Source organism: Camarhynchus parvulus, chromosome 1A (genome assembly GCF_901933205.1).
Source record: "Camarhynchus parvulus chromosome 1A, STF_HiC, whole genome shotgun sequence".
Taxonomy (NCBI): Eukaryota; Metazoa; Chordata; class Aves; order Passeriformes; family Thraupidae; genus Camarhynchus; species Camarhynchus parvulus.
Window position 1 is genome coordinate 12,698,220 of NC_044586.1, and position 22,667 is coordinate 12,720,886.

At 41.1% G+C, this 22,667-nt stretch overlaps 1 protein-coding gene across 1 annotated transcript in view; it reads right to left on the reverse strand.

Annotated features, from left to right (window-relative positions):
- Positions 1-13,644: 13,644 nt before the first annotated feature.
- PTN (pleiotrophin) overlaps positions 13,645-22,667 on the reverse strand; it is a 78,279-nt gene continuing 69,256 nt past the window's right edge. Inside the window, exon 5 of the mRNA XM_030960616.1 lies at positions 13,645-20,327. Coding sequence (XP_030816476.1) covers positions 20,275-20,327 — 53 coding nt within the window. The 3' untranslated portion in view covers positions 13,645-20,274. The remainder of the gene's footprint in view (positions 20,328-22,667) is intronic.

Genomic DNA, 22,667 nt, shown 5'->3' on the forward strand with positions numbered 1-22,667 from the left:
CCCAACCCATGAAGAGGAAGGAAGAAGAAGCATGAAGAAACCCAGGACAACACCCTGTGCCCTCCATCTTGCTTCCATCCACAACATACTAAAAATCCCAAACCCTAAATTTCTCACCAAGTGATACACCTACACTGCTCTCTATAATCTATTTCACACTTTTGTGGATTCTAGTCTATCTTGAAGTGTAGGAAACTTTCTCCATGAATGAGGGTCAAAGTCAGTGCTCCCCTGGGGGTCAGGGCACCCCGGAGCAGACAGAGAAATATTCCCTGTGCTCTGGGTTTTCACAGAAGTATGCAATTTACCAGCATATTTTTCTACGGCTACACTGCTTTGCTGTTGAATGTGACTCCCTCTGCTCCATTTTAGCTGCCTGCCCTGCCTCAGTTGCAAGGTGTCTGAGAGAACCTCTGCAGAATGCAGCAAAACCCTCACAGGAAAAATTCCCCTGCTCCCTCCCACCATCATTCCCCCAGTGTCTGTGAAATCTCAGCAGTAAGGACTTGTCAGGCTGCACTAGAGCTTCACATAGCTCAGTTTGAAAGAAGACAGACGAGGTTAAAAAAGGGGAAAATTTTACCTGGTACTCTCTTTTTTGACAAGTTGATGGTTTTATATGGGAAAGATAAGAACACAATATTTTTTTTTTAAAGGAAGCAATAATTAGAGAGAATGTATGGGGGGGGTAATCACATGGCAGCTGAGAGGCAGTGAATCACTGCTGGCATGTGTCATGACAGCATCTTTGGACTGTGCTAAAATGCCTCACATTTAAAAGCTCTGTGTACCACCCAGTTGCTTGGTGATGGGCTGGGCACACTGGACATTCTGAGACAGGGCTGAAGGCAGCTTGAATGTTTTTAGACTGCTTTTAAATCTCACTGGCTTCCTAGCAAGTGCATTCACACTGCACAGTTTTAAATATGACCTTGGAAGGGCAAAATGTGAGGCACACAGTGGCAGGGTGCCCTCCCAAACTGGTACAGCTCCAAGTTCCTCCATGCATTCAAATCTGACAAACCAGACCCTGAATTCCCTGCTCTCCCTGCTCCACCTCTACAATGATTAATAAGAGCAAAAGCTTCTGTGCTGTTGTCTCTTTTATCTCTCACACAGACTTGTATTTAGATTGTTGCTAATGGCTGTGGCTGCTGTTTCCTCAGAGTCTTAGAAATCTCTGTAGCATCCAAAACTCACTTTTTCCTTTCTCTGCCTACTGCCAAATCCTCTTATTACTGCTTTTTTTGGCTGATACTGCACTGTAATTCAGTGACCTACTGTTTAGAGCAGGCTCACACCTGCATGGACTATAACATCTCTCAGGTAACCTCTAAATTGTGTAGTTCAGGTACCAGCAGCAGCCTTGCTATTATAAACAGAGTAAAATAATCAATACAATAATGTAGCTGAAGAACTGCATGATTCTTTGGCCAGTCTATATGATACTATGATTAAAATTATCTCAAATATCCACATGATATTTTCAAAGTACCAAACAAATATAATCCTAATTTACAAGGGAGCACCACTCACATGTATTCCCTCCTTCCCATTTTGTTTGGAAATAAAACAAAAATTCAGTATGTTAGAGCTGAAAAGCTAAAAACACTACATCAGAAACAGAAGCTATTCATCCCTTGACAAGCTGTGTCCATCTATGAAGAAAAATAGAGGTTTCATGTGCTGAAAAGTGCATGAGACTGAACTCTGCACTAAGATGGCTCATTTTCCTCTTTGCACCATCTCCTGGTGTGTTCTGGATTCATGGCTGGTGTGAGGATTATCATTTCAATCTCTTCATTTTATGACTACCACTTTTTTAAATCCTCATCTGGGAGGCTGCACACAACTTCATCTCTGCTCAAAAGCACAGCCCTTGCCTGCTGCCACCCAGAGCAGCAGAGTGAGGCAGTGGGGATGAAAAGCAGTGGGGACTCAGTGGGGACCAGCCCAGCCCTGTGCAGCTGCCATGCTCAGCCAGGTTGCTGCTGACAGGGCTCTGAAAGAGCTGCCTGGAGCTGGGACTAGAAGGCAGTCCAGTTGTCTGATAAAGCAAGTGGATGTGCTGCATGTTCCTGTAATCTGTGATGCTGGATTCCCCATCTTTCATGATTCAATCAATTTTTTGTTGCAGAGAAAAGCAGGTGGAGAACAGGAGGGAAGAGCCTTGATAAAAAAGCTCTTTCATTCTTCCCTTCTTTGGACAGTCTGGTTTGAGTTTTTTTATCTTGACTGTAGGAAAGGATAGAATAACCTGCTTTGGGACTTGTGTAAACATTATGAGCAAAAAGGTTTTGTTTGCTCTTTCCTTCATGATTGAAAGCTACAAGCCATTAAAATCAGCTGTCCATTTTAGAAATGCTCTCAACAGTACATTTTAGATACAGCTGTACCTAACAGTTGTCACTGTTCAGAAAAACAGGCACCAGCAACAACCTGGCCAAAGTGTACAAGAGTAACACTAAGCAGCAAATAAAATACTGCTGATTGACCCACACCACCCTTTTCCTTCCCTCTTTTCTTCTTTGTTCCACCTGGAGCTGGGCTCATTCCTGTTCCCTCCCTGGTAGCACTGAGAATCCCTTCCTCCCTAGAGATGCCCAGTTCCTCTCCTGTTGAGATCTCTGAGACTCTAGATTTTGTACTAAAAGTCACCAGTGACTTCTAGCTGTCACTGTGGTCTCTTTCCCAGCTAGTGGGACACTGACCTTCTTCATGCACAGCGTGTTTGCTTGACTATGGATGCTGCAGCCTCTGTTTCTGCCCCCATATAAAAATTACAAGAGGGCATTAGATACAGAATTAGAATTATTCCAGAATAATTCCACTGACAGAATATTTCTGGAGCATCACTTAGATCCCAGAACATTTGCTATTTAACTAAAGCAAGTTTTCCTGGAGTTAGTTTGTGCAGATGTAAACCTTTCCTCTATCCTTGAACAGTTATTGCACAAGTACTTTTTCTCAGTAACCGTTCTTTCAGTCACCCCACACCATCATGAAATAGAAAAAAAAAAAAAAGAATAAAATTGACCACATGAGGGAACTGTGGTCAGACTATTCCTAGGGGAGGTTGGATTAATGAAAAGGCCCTGCTCCAGCTTCTTTTTGCTTTGCTGCTCTTTGGAGAAAACTTCCAAATCAGAAAGTGTTTTATGGATGGCTTTCACTGCCTTGCTGCCAGGCTTGTAACTGATTCTACCACCTCATTAGCTAATCCATTGCCAAATTAAATATGGACTGCATTCAACAGGCACATATACAGGAAGGGGTAAAGTAGATGAGTGTAATGGAAGTGTAATTGGTTTTAATGTGATGTAATGTCAGTAAATGCTCTGCATTAATTAGTGTCCCAGGGCAATCTGTCTGGTCTCCAACCTAACTGCTCACAGATGATGGAGCTTGGGGAGAAATATATACAGAAAAAGCTTTTATGCTATTCCTCTGGTATAAATGACAAATCAAATGACATTGGGTTGGAAAAATGACACTGAATAAAGCAAAATGCCTAGAATGATAGTCTAGGGCTTTTCTACATAGTCCATAAGGTAGATTTGCCCTCACTTGCCTAAGGTTTTATCAGCTCAAAACAATGACTTGCAGCCCTGTTTTTCCCCAACACACTCTCTCAATCTTCACTTGATCCTTCAGTAAAGATGGCAAGGGCTATAACTGTGACAGATGCAAAAATGGGATGTAGGTCACCACATCACATGATGGCAAGGACAGCAGGAATTTCCTGAGGAAATTCCTGAGGGAAATTCCTGTGGCCAAGCAGAAGAGCTCAGCCACAGGTGCTGCCAGATTAGGGAGGACCAGAAAGGATAAAAGCAACCATGAAGTTGTCCCAGCTAAAAGTTTACCCTGCAAAGCACTGCACCATGTGGCAGGGACCCTTTGGAAAATCAAAATTAAGGTCTGGTGCCTGCACAACAGCCACAGTCTGTCTGGCACCAAAACATCTTCTCTAGTAAATGATCTTTTCTAGCCTTTTTCTTCTGTGGAGGAGAAGATGGCTGTGCTGGGAGAGCCAGTCAGCCCTTGGGATTCCTGCTGGATGCCTGGGAAATCACAGCAGAATGTCCTGGTGTCACTGTGTTTGCAAAAGGGACCATCTCCAACAGCAGAGACAGCTAAAAGCTGGAAATGTGTTCTCACAACTACAGCAGTGAGAGGGGATAAATTCATGGAGTTCACTCTGTCTTGAAAATTGCATGACAATGTAAAGAAAGAGAATAATTTAAAAAAAATCAGTAATGATATATTCAAGATGGAAATAAGTGAAGACCAAATCATTTCATTATAAGCTAATGATGTGTCTTTTGGTCGAGTTCACTTGCATCATTGGCCAACTGTGTATATTTTTAACCATAACTGAAGAGAAAAGCTTCAGGTTATTGCAAGTCCCCTGGATTGCCTGGATTTTTCATTTTTCTAGAAGGCTTTTGTTCTCTTCAGCAATGTATGGACACAGTAGTACAATTTTATGGTCTGCTCATGGGGTCACAGCACACACCAAGCCATCAGCAATGGCGGGTTTGCATTCAGAGTACACACCAGCACCTTACCAACAAGTTCAAATTGCAACTGCACTACAGGAAAAAAAATAGATAAGCACATTCCCTTGTCAGAAAGACATCCTTCCCATTTATGTTTCAGAGTATGAAAAATAATTATCTGTGCAGGAGTGTTCACCTGTTACTGAAATTTCACAGCTTCAAATAAAGAATTTTGTAACTGTTGAAAATGATGGCATGATGGTTCAATTCCTCTGATTCTCAGGCTTCCATGTAGCTCAGTGGAAATTTAGCCAAAAGCAAAAAGACATGGAGTCTCAGATAAAACCAAAAACTCATTAAATCAACTGTAAAATGTTTTCCACTAATAGTAATTCAGAATTTAAGTGGGCTCCCTCTGAATGCACAGATGCCCTTTTTCTGTTAGCTCTCTGGAAAGAACCCAGCAGTGTGGTTTGCTGACAAAAAATGTCAGAATAAATAGCTCATCTATGTCAATTTTTGAATCTGAAAATGTTATAATTTCTGCCAGCAAGGCAATTCTAATAGTTTCACAGACTCACTTAGGGACAGAGGCTTAGTTCATGCCATACTGCCAGTGCACAGCTGAAAAGCCACCAAGAAGTCACACGACAAATCCCTGCAGGAAAATGCTTGCAATTAATTTCCAGTAATGAAAGCACCCATGTAGAACATCATGTAGGAACTGTCCAGGAACAACAGACTTATAGAAGAATGGGACCAAAGGAAAAAAAAAAGTGAGAATTATTTGCTCATTTAAAAAATATTAGTGAGTATAGGATAAATATGACAGCTTAAAAGCATTAATATAGGACTGGTTCATGACATTTCAGGCTTTGCTCAATTCTGTGACAGGGTTCCAGAGTAGAGGAGGGAAGAAGACATGAAAGGATGGCAGCAGCCCTCACCTCTTGTATTTGCTGGGACCCCATGGCTGGAGGAAGGAATGATGAATCTGACTCCATGTTCTCAGAAGGCTAATTTATTATTTTATGATACAATATTATATTAAAGAATGCTATACTAAACTATACTAAAGAATACAGAAAGGATACTTGCAGAGGGCTAAAAAGATATTAATGAAAACTCGTGACTCTTTTCCAGAGTCCTGACACAGCTTGGCCCCAATTGGCCAATGAGTGAAAACAACTCACACCAGAATCCAATGAAACAATCACCTGTGAGTAAACAATCTCCAAACACATTCCACACATGAGCACAACACGGGAGAAGCAAATGAGATAAGAATTTGTTTTCCTTTTTCTCTGAGGCTTCTCAGCTTCCCAGGAGAAAAATCCTGGGAGAAGGGATTTTCCCAGAAAATGTGAATGCCACACTCACCTTCATGATGTGTAGCAGCAGGACACACTGCCAGGCTCCCTGGAGTGCCTCTGAGTGCTGAGTCCCTCGGGGCTCTCTGCTCTCTTTGCTCTCTCCTTGAGCTCTGTTCCACTGTGCTCACTGACACCAGATTGCTGGCAGGGAAACAGAAGGAAATGTTGTTTAATAGGAGTTGCAGTATGAGTACTATTACAGTTAAACACTGGAAACATTACAGAAAACACGAGGGCAAACAACCAGGTAGGTGGTGAACTCCAGCAAGCTCTGTGTGCTGCATCTCCATGGCCAGAAAGTTTTGTGGTCTCATCCCTTTCTCTTTTTCTGGTTGTTGTTCCACAACACTTTAGGTTTATCTGCTGTTTTTTGCCTTGTTTTGCCTGGTATTGTGAGGCAGTTTTAGAGGTCAAGCACCATCCCAGCCTTATGAGTTGTCAATACAGACAGGAACCAGTGGCATCAGGGAAAAGAACAAATTCAGGGCAAGGAAAGCAACCTCTGAACTCCTAATTAATTTGTACTGCCAACTTAACAGCTACCTCTTCCAGGTTTCTTAACTTACAGACAACAGCTCTGTATTTATCAGTCCAGAAAGTTTTGGGGTACTTTTCCTATTAATTTGTCCAATCATTATTTGAACCTGTTTAGATTTTTAACTACGATGGCAACCTGAATAGAAACAGTTCCACAACTTAAGCATACACTGGAGTTTTAACAGACAACCCACAGAATTCACATATAAGCCATGTAAAAATACATTTAGATATAGGCTATATGTTGAAATCCATGTATGTATATTAAAAAAAGTATGACTGGCATAAACATAGCGTAAAACAGTTGTCTCCAATGCATTCTCTACCTGGGACAGATAGAAAATGAACTTTGCAGGGCATCATTAACACAAAGAGTGGATAAGGGAATAAAGCAGGCTGAGAGCATCAACTGTGTTTCTCTTCACCATCCCACCTCATTTCTTTACAGCCCACTCTTGGGGGGAAGTGGAGATAAAAGCTGCTCCAAATGATGCTCGTAAACATGATGCCTCTTGCAGAGCATCCTGCCCTGGGATGCTGCAGTTGGGTAAAGGATATTCAGGATTAGGCCAAACCCAAGCATTTCCCAGAGGGCCAAGAGGGAAGATATCCATCTGAAGCAGGGCTCGGGGCTCTTCCAGACCAGCTCTTTTAAAAAGCAGCTAGTGCTAACTCTTCCTTCACTGAGTTTGCTTTCAGTTGCATAGAAAAGAAGTCGAGATTTCTTTCTAAATATTTCCAACATTCAAGCAATTAAAAAAGGAGTATGGAAGGTTCTAATTAAAAGAATTCACACACAGAAAGCTAATGCATGGAGAAAAGCCTTTAGCTCTATCCCATGACTGTTAAATATGTGTTTTGGAGCCAGCCCTTCTAATGAGGTGAAGATTAGAAAGCAAGTAGCTTGAAAAGGCATAATGTGCTCTGACAGAGAGCAGAGAGCCCAGGCAGAGGTCTCTCACCACAGAGGTGAGCTCAAGTCCCTAAGCTCTTGGCAAGATATGAGCATGGCATGTTGACATCTCGCTGAGTGTTTGCAGTGATGAATGATGCTAAGCAAGAGAGTTTATTTCAGCCTCTCATTCCAAGCCAAAAGGTACCTGCAATCCATTCTCCTGCCCTTTGGAACCTCTTGATGCAGAGCTGTTGACTGCTTTGAGCCACAGTCTGCCTGACTTTGTGAGCGCTGTTTTGCAAGCCTACCTGGCAGACTAGGGGAAGAAAACTTCTCTTTTCCTGGCAAGAGGCCAGGGTGTGCACTGCAAGAACTAGATACACGTAGGAAGAAAACTTATCCTGTCATCTCTCCAACTTGCCAGGCAAAACCTCCTCCAAACTGTAAACAAAGCTTAAAAGTTCAGTTTACTTGTGGCTCGTATTCTTTGCACACTTCACTGTGAACCTGCTGCCTTTCTTATCCTGTATTTATTCATAATTTCTCATTTTGTCCTTTCCTCATATAGTTCAAGCTGATTTTCTGGTGTAGAGAGTGGCTATCCCTTTTGGTCTCTGGGGTGGAATGACTGAAAATGACCAATCACATCCATGAATTGTCCAACTCTGTTCCCACAGCATGGCTGTGGTTCAATGCCAAAGACTTTCTTGTGAATAGAAAGTTGGGACTTGTAGGAATGTCGGTTTAGTAGCTCCTAAATTACAAGCTGGTTGGCAATACAAAAAATCAGATTCTTACACACACAGTTGTTTTTTTCCCCCATGGATATGTACAAAGTGTCTCTGCATGTCTAAATGCAGCTTCTTTTAGTTTAGAATCATTCCCACTTGACCTATCACTATCTGCCTGCATAAAAAGTCACCCTCTCTCTTTTTTATAAACCTACTGGGAGTATTAAAAGCACGAGGCAAATTCAGCACCCCAAGCCTTCTGCTCCAACTCATGGATGTGGCATTTCCAGATTAAACGGTTGGATTTGGTGATATAAAAGGTCTTTTCTAGCCTCAATGATTCTCTGGTTCTCTGTGCCTAATTCTGTTTTTCCAAGGCTCTCTGACACTGGCTGACCCTCTGGATCAATAGCACGGCCAGCCAGCTGCAGCCCCTGACTGCTCTCTCTGGTGTTCACACCTCCCAGCTGGCACTGGCACAGAGAGCTAAATATGTGATTTTGTGCTGGCAGAGGCTCCCACACGCCAGGCACTTGGCTGAGGGCTCCTGTCAGTGCAGCTGCTGATATGGGAGCAGGGGGAAGAGCATCGGGCTGGCGACAGCTCACCCGCCTCAAACAGAGAGCAAGTGAGGAACTGAGCTGTGCAGAAGAGGGGCCTGTGGGTGCCAGGATAATTGTGCTTAAGTTTATGTAGCTCCTTGCAACTGAAGAATTTAAAAGGTGTCCAGATGAGGTTTTGACAGAGAAAAGTAGTTCAGGTGCTAGTTTGAGGTCTTAGGAGATGTTGATCCCTTGTGGGACAAAGCCCTAAATCTGTCAGCGGGAAAAGCCAGATAAGGAGTGGTCCTGCAGAGCTATTCCCAAGCCATCCCCATTCTCACTCCATGGCCCCTTCCTGTGCTCATTTGTTTCCATGAATTCCTGGCCTGCTCTTGAGAAATGTGGCTTTGCCCCGGTTCCCAGCAGGGCCATGAAAGGGAGCAGGGTATCCATGTCCAGCCGCACATTCATCGGGACAGGAGCTGCCCTGGCACCTGCTGCGTGCCACAGAGTGCCTGCAGCTCACCGGGGACACGGCTCTCCCTCCCTCAGCTGGGCCAAGGGGAACAAAAGCAGGGACTTTGTCTCCCCTCTCCTCCATACCAACACCAAGAAGGAGGCAGTGAGCTCTCCACTGTCACCTCTGTCCCACTCTCTGGTCCCTCTCTGCTGTGCTGTGAGGGCAGTCCTTCCATCTGGCAGTGGGACTTCAGATAAATTCACTCACTGCTGTAATGCACACCTGTAATCCACTTGTCTTACATATATTTGGGTCCCTGTATTCAGAGCTATTAAGACACTTTAGTTTTTAAATTCCTAAACACTTTCAAAGTGTTGCCTTCCAGTTTAGCATCTTGCAACCCTATTGGAAGGGCAAACTACCAAGCAAAACTCCAGTCAGCCTCATACACTTCATTTCCCTAAGCTCCCTCAGCATCTAGCAAGGAAAGAGGCCCTTTGTGACATCTTTCAGATTTGCTAAACTAGCCCTCTAGTGTGAATCACCTTCTGAATGGACTTGTCATGCTCCATTGACTACAGAGGGAGCTTAAGGACAGCCTCTGAGATTAACCTCTGACCCCACACACCGGGGTGGTGGGTGCTGAGCGCTGCCAAACTGCATGAAAGCCTCTGAATCAAAGGTGTTAACTGAGAGTGTATCACTAAACTGCAGCATAAATCACAATAGTGGCTGTTACATCGTTGTTGTAATTGCTGCTAACAACAACAGCAAGCATATTTCTGGATTTTAGACTCTTTTTCATCTCCCTTGATGAAGTCTCTAGAGACCTGTAGCATAAATGTTACAAAGTAGGAAGGTGGTTGCCTTTTCCAGTGCCTTTTTCTTACTCTGTTGTACCAGTTTATTGTGACCCTTATGTGAAAGGTTGCAGGGCACCCTGCACTGAAAGAAAATTGACTGGTCTTTTTCCTTTGCATGTGAACAGATAGAGCAGTAGCTTATTTAGGGAGCTTTCCTGATAAGACAGCAAGCAGCAATTGTGATAACCCAGGCCCAGTTCAAATTCAGCTGCTTACAAAACAGTGTTTATCAGAGGGAGTGCATGCTTTGTCTCTGAGACACTCAGTTATACAGGGGGTGTGATGGACCCCTGTCAGCAAAGGAGGACAGCAGCAAAGAGAACAAACGTGGCACTTCATTCCCAGCTAAGGATAAATGGAGACCTGCTCTTGCCACCTCTTTTGGCACTGGGAAGTGTCCTGTTGAGTCAGTAGGACTACGTGCACAGCACTCTTGTAAATTGTTACAGGACTGAGATATTACATATTTTAGGATCTTTGCATATTATATCATGAGTCTCAACACATTTTTCCATGCTGAAAATGGGCCAGTTCACATTTGGAATATATCCAAAATCAGGTCCTGAATTCAACATAAATCCTTTTTAGTATATGTTGTCAGATACACTAAATAGATGTGTGTATATATATATTTATATATTACCTATATATTTTTATATGTCAGATATACTTGGCTTACCTTGCAGCCAGTTCCAGCAACCACCCAGGCAAACCTATATTTGGGACAGGTTTCTTCAGCGCCCCAGTCTGTGTCCTTTCTTGTGTCTTTTTCTAACACATGCACCCAGTTTTCTGTTGTGTTGATTTTTACACCAGGGATTCTATTCCCGCTTTTCAAAACCACTTCTCTCCAGAATTTCTTCCCATATCTTCTAGCCCCACAGAAGTTTTAAGACTATTTACAACAGTGTCTCCATGTAATTGCAGACATCATGGACACGTTTCTTCTCAGGTAATCACTTCAACCCTGAATTCCAGGTCAGCACTGTGAGTCCTAAGCCCAAGGAAAAAGTGGAGGAAAGGAAGAAAGCAAACAAGTAAGAGAGAAATGAAAAGAAAGAAAGGGGAAAACAACACAAGGGATAATGTTGCCTTGTTTTACATCTCTTTCACTACTACCTCCACCATAAATGCTTTGAGGAGGAATTGGAAGCTGGTTCACCCTTCCAGCTGGAGATTCCCACTGCATCAAGCACATCCCTAGGCAGCCACTTCATGCTACTGAGCCCCACTGTGCACCCTGGAGCAGCACCCACTGCACTTGGCCAAGGTTGAACATCTTAGATCCCATGAGCATCTCTAGTGAATTGTAATGAGTCATAAAAATTTTAAAAATCAATGGAATAAAAAAGCTTTCAGCCAGAAAGCCCCCACATAATTATACAGGTGCAGAGCGCTTTTATTAGGAATAGTAGGATTTTAAAATTGTATATCAGGGGAAAAAAATCTGTATCTCAAAATGCAAGGGTATTCAAGGTAATTATCATTATTGAAAGATCTTTACTTCTCCTGCATTCCCAACATAAAACACTTTTCTCTTGCTCTGCCTCCAGAAATTCCAGTAGTAAACATCAGTAATTAAAAACTCTTAAATAGCTGTTGATTAATTGAAAACAATATTTTTAAGACAGATTTTTTTGGTGTGTTTTGGTCTTGCAAGGCTGTATGTACTGAAGAGAACAAAAAAAAAATTGTTACTGACCTTTTCAGATCCAAGATCTCATCTTTTGCTCCTGTGGTAGAAATGGTGTAAAGCAGCAAATGAAAAGTGTTAACTAAGAAAGATACTAAATAAACACAAACAAAAAACATTCTTTGCCAATGGAGACAATAATTTCAGTGATGATTGTGTGGCAACAAAGCCTTCTGTAACTCAGGGTATCCAGTAAGGATGGAGATATTTTTCTGTAAAAGATATTCTCTGTGTGTATGCATATTTGTATTTAATGTCAAATCTCATTTGACTACAAATGTAATAATCTTTCTTCAGAAATGCTCCCAGTGAAGATTTTATAACAGAATTGTGTTTTACTACAAGATTACAGGGTTTTTTTTCTTCCTTTTGGGTTTCACTGGAGACAATTAATACCAGCTAACTAAGAAAAACAGAGAGAATCTCATGTAGGCAAATTCCCATATCACCATAAAAGATAACAATGGACAAAAACCTGGATTACTACTTTGTGAGAAGGTTTCATCCTGAACTTGAGGAGTTCATTTTGCAAATTCTCTGTTCTCAGTGAAAATCAGGTGCTGCTGCATCATCTACAAGGCAAGGGATGAAGTGAGTGTGTCTCTGCGTCTGTGTGAGGGCAACTATCACACATTTGAGTTTTAATTACAAGTCCATTCTGTGCAAGGGCAGAGGGATGACGAAGTGCAAAAAGGTTTTGAACTGCAGCTGTGGTAGTGCACCAGATTAGCTCTGGGGTCTTAAAGGCCCCAAAGAGGCTTTGTGCTGCTAGCAGATATCTGCCTGCAGACATCTCACCCCACTCACCGCTGGTGGTCCTCCCTCCATCCAGACCCACCTAATGAACCACCATTCCCAAAAGCTTGGAGCACGAAGTGGTAGTAGAACTTGGGCCTCTTCTGCATGAAGTCCTCTCTATTCATCCACTCCATACATAACAAACCAAAAAGGTCCTAAGACCCTGCTCCAGGAAAGCAACCCAACCAAAAAGAATGGGTGTAAAAGCTCTGTTCCATGTTCACAGCTCAGTCAGTATCTGAGCACAGAGGTGGGAAGGACATGAGAAATCCAGAACTGTGTCTCCAGCACGATGGAGCTTAGGGAAGCTAACCATGACTTGACACACTCCTCAAGCAGCTAACATTTCCTGACAGGATCAGATACTTCACATGGAAGTACAAGACCATCTTAAAACTCTCTCACTACCCTCTAAGCTAAAAATATGCCAAGCAGCATACTATAAAGGAATTCACATTTTTCTTTTGTAATTAAACAATAGCGAGTACTTGGTCTCCTTTCCAAGGATAGGATTTAGGTTTCTGAGTCCATTAGTGCTTTGAAGAATGTACTGTCAGTTTTTATACCTTACAATACTTAATTTTCTTCCAAACAATTTTAGAAGCCTATATCAATCTCCTTGTCTTGTAAAAAATGGGAAGCATCTCCCTCTTTTGGCAGTGACTGATGGAATAGTTTTCATGGAGTAATTAATTAATTATTCTAAGGTTTTAACTAATAGTTGGACACAGAAAAAAACACCCAGAGAAATTGGAATGTGGCTTCTTTGTTCTACTCTTGAGTCTTAATCACCTCTCAACAAACACACACCCACACCCACACATATTAAAGTGACTATTAAAGTAAAACAGCTGAGCATGACAGATCTAGGAATGAGGGTTTACCGCTGCTTACCTGATAGTGTAATTTTTTAAAAAATCAAACTCTTCATCTGTAATCCATCATTGTGTCACTATCAAACAGGTTGAAATAACTGTATACTGAAACAAGCTGCTTAAAAAACCGAAAAGTGCCAGGAAATTGGGACAGACAGGCTTTAGTGAGCACAAACCAAAGAAATGTTTCCTGCTAGATTCACTGTCTGGTATACCTCTCTTTACAGACTAAAACTTTTTCTGAATTTACAGATCTGTTTGTGTGACAAGCCACACCTACAGCCAAGAAAATCTAATAAAGATACACCATTAAATATTTAGAAATATTTTAAGAAACTCCAGAAACAGTTTCCACAACCAAATGAGAACACCATGTGTCTGTGTATTAGTTTATTTAATTCTTTATCGCCACTAAGAGCAAGTAAATTACGCTGATACAATTGGTAAACATATACATTCACTAGAGCCCCCCAAAATCCCATAGAGCTAAGGGAAACATCAAGGGATGTTACAGGATTAATGCTTTTGTTCTACAATATGGATATATGGCTTTCATACAAGTTTTAAAAAATTGAAAAGGTAACACACTGCTAGCTTACAAAATCAATATACAAACTGGAAAAAGAAAGGAAAAGGAACAGGAAAAGAAAGTAACCCATACGAAGATATCATATAGCACTGGTTTAATAGATATATACAGAATTAGAAATCCATTGAACATGATATTCAGGCTTTGTTATTTTGACTTTCATTTCTCCTTTCGGTTTATCACTCAAACTACAAGAATTAATATGATTTCTCTCTTACTTTTATTTTTCCATCTTATTTTACCCATTTTCCTCACTTTTTATTGGCAGAGAAAAAGACTTTTCCTGTCTGTGTTTATATGTTCACACTTAACTGAAGCAGTTCATCCACTTTGAACAAAGCCCTTGTGTGTACTTGGTGTGACAGAAGAGAACATCACTGTGACATTAAGTCCTTTTGGCCATTACATTGGCATGTGTTTTGCATTTCCCTTGGACACAGCTATCCTTAAACTGTAGTGCTGGCAAGTGGGAAGAAATCTAGCTCTTCATCCTACTTGTGTATCCTCACTTAAACAACAGCACAGGACAAAAAGCTCTTTCAATTCAACCACAGCCTGAAAACGTGGTAGCACTGGTTGTGGTTCACATTTAGAGTTATGCATGCACCTTTCTAGAGTTTTCCCCCATGTATGAATGTATATATAGTGTGTGTATATATATGCAATATGCATATGTGTGTACTTAGAGAGCTGCTGTGTCTGATGCTGACACCTGCATTAAGGTGAATTCTAGCTCCAAGCTGCAGCCTGTCTCTGCTTCAGGCCACCTCAGCAACCACAACACACTCTGGACTATCACAACCATTTCCTCCAGCTGTAAAAGTCTAGATGAACTACATGATTGTAATATGGGGAGTGCAATGAATGATCTAATAAGAAAAGTTAAATAATGTCTTCTTGTCAGATAGAATAGAGCGAGGGAGTTCAAACAGCAAAATTAATTGAATGAAACTTGCTGTAGGTAAAGCAGCCCTGCAGAGGCTACCCATTTTCCTAGGTTTCCATCACTGAATTCAGGGTTAAAGGTTTTGTACAGTCTTTAACTTTCAATGCAACGGGAACAGTTGTGTGCCTCTGTTTTTAACTCACTGATAAATCCAAATCCACTCTCTGGACATGTTTCCAGTTTTGTTGGAGGGTGGTTTTTTTTGGTGTTTTTCTTTTGTTTTTGTTTTTGTTATGGGTTTTTTAAGAAAGGAGTAAAATCTGTAGGTACAGCTTTTACATATAAAACTCACCCAAAGCCCAAGTGGTTTAAAGGCTAGGAGATACTTACAGAGTTCTTTAGCCATCTGGGACTCCAAGACACCAAATTTAAATAGCAAACTGCAGAAAGGGCTAAAGGCTTGTACAACCCCACCAATGAGATGATAGTAGCTGAATATAGCCAAATTCTCATGCTTTCCCAGATTCTTGCTCAGTTCAGAGTGATGAGGCCACAAGACAGACAGCCATTTGTGAAGAGTGGCAGAAAGAGGCCATTAGGAAAATGATTTGATTTTAGCATTGTTGTTTTGGTCCAAAAGCAAAGTTTGATGCTGCTATGATTGAGACTACCTACATCTTCTCCAAATGCAAACACCCATGGGTGGATGATGCTCTCTCCATGCTCTACACCTGCTTAGGCAAGTCTTTCACTATCCCTGAAACTCTATGAACCACAATAATTTGATGATAAAAGAGGACAGTGGTAAAGGATACAGCTGCTTGCCACTATTTATCCAGTCAAGGTAGTTTTCTGTTTTCTCTGGTTTTTTGTTTGACGACAGACACTCCTGCATCAATGTCTCTAATTTTTGAGATGATCATTTGATAATTTCTGCCCTCTGGGAAGCCATGACAAGGTCAAGTTATGAGCAAAGTTTTACCAGCAATCCATCCTCCCAGCAAATCCAGGGACTCTCTTTGCTCATTATTATACTTCCTTGTTCATTGTCATACAGTGATTAAAAAGTAGCTACTGTGTCTTAATTTCAGAAGGACACAGTTGGAGGAAATTTGTGGTATGGGCTTCCTGAGGCTGTTCTGCAACAATCCAGGAAGAAATGGAGAATATAGTCTCAATGATGAGGAAAGATCATCAACATCCACAGAAGTTTAACTGAGAAGTAGAGTGCCTTAGCAGAATTGACAGAATAAATGCCATCAAAATTATGGGTAAGTGTGGGAAGGCAGGCAACAGGTACAATCTGTCTCTGCAAAGGAGAGAACTCAGTCTCAACTTCAGAGAAGTGCTGTCCTAGAGAATTAAAACTGACTGAATACAAGACACCTACCCCCACTGACATACTGTTTCTCCTCAGGAGGATTTGGGAGACATTTTTCATGTGGAGACAGGAAATCCCATTGCTGTGGGATATCAAAAAGGTGTCCACCTCACCAATATATTGCTTTAGAAAAGTGGTGAGTTTAAATTGTTAGTGTTGCTGCAGTTCCTAGACTTGAGAGAAAATTAGGTTGTTGTCCCACCCTCAGCATTGACATTAGCCTGTGTACTATTGTCTCCTTTTGACTTTGTTTCCACTTGAACTCTTTCTTTTGAGGCTGAAGTGGGACTTCTCTGTAATGCTTTACATTTGATTTGTTTTCATTAAGGCACAAATCAGGGAAAGCATAAAAACAAATGTGCCAACCTGTAGTTCTGCCTTTTGCATATAAGGAAGAGGCAATAGAAATTTGTATAAAATGCTCCTGATTTCCTATCTTTCTCTTCTTAACTGACTCTCCAAAGCTGCCTGTTTATACATTTTGTAATTGTTATTCTTTCATTTCTTCTAACTTTTCTCCTTTGAAAAGCAGTTCAGCCCAGAATGTCATTATGGAATTAGAAGATGAAAATCAGTAAATTACAATTTAGTATCTACCTGCATGTACAACAAACATTTTCCCTTCCTGGAGCCTTGCCCAGAAATTTTGCTGCACTTAACAGACTGTTAAATAGGCCAGGCTGACCTGGGCATTTCTGTCAGAAGACATGTCTAGTCCAGAAAATGTCCCAATCCTCAAATACTGTTTTAAATCAAGATATAGACAGGCCTAACTGAAAGCAGCATTGCCTCAGCTTAGTTAGAGAAAGAGAAGGGAGATATACCCAAATATACCCAAATATATTCAGGTTTAAACTCACTGGAATCCAGAATCTGGATGCCAATTCATCCGTAGCTGATGTTCAGCAACTCACCCATCTCTTTTGGATGGATTTGAGCATTCAGAAAAAGGCTGTCATTTGGGGTTTTTTATCATCTCCCCATACTACATTACAGCTGTAGCAAATGAAGATGTAAACCACTCCTCGAGAGGGACATTTATGAAACAAATTTCTGTCCGTTAAACTAGGTAAGCAACACATCTATGCTAAGTCATTTTTCATTGTAATAGGATAGCACCAAGAGGGTAAACATGTTTTTCATCTGAAGTAGCTGCTCCCACAGCACTGTCGGACCAGCCTGCCCTCCCAAAGCAGGGAGGGTAGAAGATTAGAAAGCAAATACAGAGAAGTTTCAGAATGACTGAAGTAGAAACTGATCAGGATGAGTGGGAAGAGGTTTTGTTCAGAATCTTTCCTTTTGCTTTCTCGATAATGTCACTAGTGAAACAAGGGCTCCTTTTAGGTACTGGGAGCCTCCTTTTAGAGCTGACCTGACTGACCAATCTTCCTCTATGTTCTGCCATAAATTACTTTATCACCTCCTGCATAGCTAGACTTGCCACTGCATGTTTTCTTCTGGCTTATTGGAAATTTTCTTCATTCTGAGTTTATGAACTATTACTCTAATTGCTGTCAACAATAAGATGCCAATATTGATCTGAACATATTGGATGAGTCGCACATAAGAAATGTTCTCCTATTTCACACCCTTTGCTGAATTTTCATCTGGTCCTAACATGATATTTTTTGTTTTGTTTCTTGGTTTTCTGTAAACTCTCTCCATGAAGGCCCTATGCCACCACAGGAACCTGACTGGCTTCCTTCAAAATCTATTAGGAATGTTCCTTTAACAAGCCAGATGGGCAGTTAAACAGAGGGACCATGAGGTGTCAGAGGAAACATGGGGGAATTTATTTTCTTTATACTCACGGATGTGGAAATAAGAAGTCACATCTAAGTTTTGCTAAACGACAATCAAAGCATTGGTCTCAACATCATTCCCAATTCCTGCCAGCTCCCTATGAAACATGGACTAGATTAACCAGTGTGAGACAATGGTGCAACAGTGTTGGCACTCAAAGTTGAGCCACTTCAAGTGAACTGATGCAGTAGGTAGACAGACAAACCTTTGGTGAGTGAAAAAAAGTTTCCTTCTCCCTTTGCTTTCAACCAGACCTACCAAACCATTAGTTTAAGTCTGAGGCACAAGCACAGGTAGACCTGATTAGACCATGAATAAACCAAATAGCACCCAGAACCACCTAGATATGAGCCTTTATGATTTTAGATTTGGTCATTGCACCTCCACCATGTGTGGGGGACATTTTTAACTATCCCACAGACTCAGGTATGTCAAACAGCATGGTCAAAATAACGAGGACATCAACACAGACTGCAAAACACACCCAAGGAGTCTGGGAAAGAATTGTGAGGCTAGTCTACCTTAAGCTATGTGCAGCCCTGGCTAGGAGGCTTCAGGAGTGATTGGGAACAGAAGGAGTTGCCTCGCTGTGAGTCCAGATCAGCCACGCCCTCCGTGTGAGAAAAAAGAGGGCAAGCCCTACAATTGTTACAATTCTTTCTCATAATAAAGGGGAGTGATGTTAGTATGGAAAGAAAAAGACTCTCTGCTTGTCTACAAGCTAATCCCAAGAGAGAAATGTGATTTACTCAGGTGAACACAGCCTGCTGCAGCTTCACTGAAGTCAGTGGGTACCACGCAGGAGTACAGGGGAGACTGTTCCTCTTGACCAGCCTGCAGCCCACCCAAATGGCAAAGCTTATTTCTTGCTGCTGAGTTTTAAGATTTAGAATTCTGAAGCAATGATTTTGAACTTAACCTGGGCACTGAAATCCCTTATGTTTCCTCTAAAAAATTTGATCTGCTTGTTGTCAGCTCGTTAAACAACCCTTTACTTTGAGACAGACCAGCCATTTGTCAGAACTTTTTTCTACTTTGTGACTTCCCTCAGGATTCAGAATCATTTAGATTAGGTAAAACTGAACAAACTAAAAAACAGCTGGTTGTAATTTTTCTTTTTTTTCTCCTGCAGACTATATTTAAAAAAAAATTCACAACTAATTTTAGGTTGACTGAGCTTTTTCCAAGGTTTTTTGCATACATAAAAATGGAAGAAAGCAAAATATACTGGTTTTGTATTTCCCTTCTGTTTTACTGAAAGATAAACCCAAAGTTATTTCATTCCTATTGGTTTCAGGTCCCACAAATTGTCCCTTTTTTGGTCAAATATATGAACTATCTCTGGTGGTTTTCAAAAAGATTTCTGCTTTTATTTCCCACCAGACATACTATTTTTTAACCAGCTATAATTAAGATTAACAGGAATATTGCCACTGATACAAAAGAGAGCTGAGTTAGGCAGAACCACAACAATTTCAACTAGATCTTTTATGAAAATTATTTTCCCCCTTCTGTCAAAATTAACAAATAAAATACAGCATTTTTCAGCTTTGATAGGTGAAATGGAGGACACCATCCACCAACACTGATATGCTGAAAAGTGGAAAGTTTTGTCATCATTCCACTTTGAAAAATCATTGCTAGAAAATCATTAAAAATTAGGACTCTTTTATGACCAGTTCTTGAAAGATTTTAGATTTACTGCCAACATTCAAAATATGGTTAAGGAAAGGAGTGTTACTGGTTTTTACCTGTAGATGGTGACATTTTGGAATGAACATTAAGCACACATCCAAGAAAATCCCATACTTGCAAATACTCAACAAAATGCCCCCATCCTTTCCTTAAACAAACAGTTTCATACAGTTATGCGGATGTAATCAGATATTAAGAAACAGGCCTCAATTTTTCAGATATAAGGTCCCAATCTTAAATATAAATGCATCCAGCCAGAGTGCTATGTTCACACAGGGTACCACTGGCTTCAGCAGAGCCCCACACAGGCTCAGGTTCTGCTTGCATGCACTAATTACCAGACTGAGACCTATGGCAAGACTTGAGAAAAAAAAATTTAAAAGCTCTACATTTTCAATATACAATAGACATAATTTTCTAAATGAGTTTGGAGTCCTTTATTACAGGCCTCTAAAAATTGTTGTTAGGGTTATACATTAAAAATACTAAAGTAATATAAAAAAAAAGGATTTTTTTTCTGTGTTTGCTTTTTCCTTCTATGGTACCATTAAGCTATAAATAATTTTAGGATAAGATGCCTAGGTATAAATGAAACTGTTAACTGATCATGTTTGCTGATGTCCTTTTCTCACACTGCCCAAGTTGACTCCATTAATCCAGCATCTTCTCTTGTTTCTTGCCTTCCTTTTTCTTCTTCTTGGATTCTGTCAAGATATAACAAAAACAATAAAAAATTAGTGTCTAGCAGGCACTGCAATAAATTTCATTTATTTCATTCATGGAAGTTTTTTTTTCTCTCCATGCACTTAGGAATTGTCTCCTCATTTTGAACAATGGGAAAAGAGAAGAAAAAGAAGAAAAATAACAGGAAAAGTCGAGGCAGTAGAGAAGATGGAGAGGGAGTTGCATGTTCAGTTCAGAACCCTCCCTATCTGACGGGCTGACCCTGTTTGGCATGCAAAGCATTGTCTCAGGAACTTGCTTGGAAAATAAGAAAACAGCAGGCATCTCCTGGAGAAACCGGGTCATGGCTCAGCGGAGAGCAGGAAGAAAGCATTGCACACACTACCCACACATATACCCTTCCCCTGCTTCCTTTCTGTCTCATTGTGAGCCTTTGGCTTTCTCTGAATGTGTGAGCAGCTCCAGAGCAGGAGGAGAAAGCTCTCTTGTTTCTCCAGCTCCTCCACTGCCAACCCTTCCCCATTCCCCTGGGACAGACACCTATGTGCACTTGGGAGGCAACGGGAGCACGGCCTGTGTGGGATTCACATTCTCTGAAGCAGCAAAAGAAGCAGAAAAACGAATAATCAAAACAATTCTTATCTCATTTGCTGCTCCTGTGTTGTGCCAAAGTAGAATGCAATATGGAGATTGTTTACCCAGGGATGGTGTTTTGTTTCCTTGGCCTGTCAGGGCCAAGCGCGTGTGCAGACTGCCGGTCAGGGGACAGTCGCCAGATCCTGTGCAGTTGGGTGCTTGTGCAGATTCAGTTTAAACGTAGTCTAATATAGCATAAAATAATATAACAAAGTAATTAATTAACCTTCTGATATTATAGAATCCTCCTTGTCATTTTCTCCCCATCGTCGGGATTACCCTGCTTTTACCACAGGCCTGGGGCCCTGGGAGCATGGCCTGTCCAGCCAGCTGAGACTGATGGGATGAGCAAAGGAATAAGGAGCACCTGCTTCTCTAATTAATTTGGGGTACATAAGGGAAGGATGGGAAGGCACAAGCGAAAATTTGTGTGTTGCTCTACCACCTGCAGTAACTTTCACTGTACTCTAGCGTAGCGTGGTGTTTGACAGGTAAAGGAAATTCACAGAGGGACCTTGGAAATGAAAACAAATTAAGAGGATTAGGTACTCTTGTGTCACATGTCACCTTGTAATAGGGAAAATAAGAGCTTTCACTGGGAACATGAGTAAATCCCTGTTGATACCAGCACAAAACAGCACAACAGGTAGCACAGAGGGATGGAAACTAAGCTTCTGTGAAGCATCTCTCCTGGAACCAGAACATCAAGCAAGCAGACTCAGGTTTGCCTAAACCCAGATATCATTAACCAAACCAAGCAAAACTATCATAGAATCATAGAATATGGTGAGTTAGAAGGGATCCAGAAGGATCACTGAGTCAAACTCCTGACCCTGCACAGGACCACCCAAAAAAATCATGTCACGTTGCCTGAGAGGGCTGCCCAAGGACTCCTTGAACTCTGTCAACCTTGTTGCCATGAACACCACCTCTGGTTAAATAACAGCTATCACCTTGAATGAGAAGAAAAGCACTTGGCCCTTAAGGTGGAATTGTTATTTTTGAATATGATTCTTTTGCCTCTGACTCATTTACATAACATAGTCTACGAATCACCAGTTGTGGTAAAACCAGCTTGTTTTCATTAAAGCCAAGGCAACTACACCAACTTCTTTCAGGTATGGATAGGGCCAGGTACCTCCAGCAGAAGGCAAATTAGGCTACCACATTTCTCTGATGCTTGTCTTCCCTTTTTCCTAGTATTGCAAACCAACATTTTTTCTTCACCTGTTATAACAAAACAAAAATTACTTCCAATAGTCCTTTAGTCAAAGCAAAATAAAATACTTGTTTAGTCATATAACCTGCTCTAAAATCTCTTTCCCTTAAAAACTTTGCTTAAATTTCAAAGGAATAATAATAATTTAATTGCAAAGAGATAATTTAAAAGAAGAAGAAAATTTTTTATTTGGAAACTAATTTCTCCCCCCTGCTTTTGCATGTGTGTGTGTGCTTGCATGTGCATCTGAATGTCTGTAGTCACAGAATCTGAGACTATTTCATAACCTGTCATTAGAAAAAGTAATCTTTCATTGACTTAGTATCTAATTTGCTTTCAGCTACAGCTTTCCCCTCCACAAATTTCCTGTATCCCCCCTCAACCCCTTTTACCCATATCCTCCATTTCCTTTAATTTTGCCTCTCTATAAGACTGACCCTCCTGGATTCTGCACTGATTGCACTCTCCCTCATACTTTTTATTCCCCACACAACACCACTTTCTC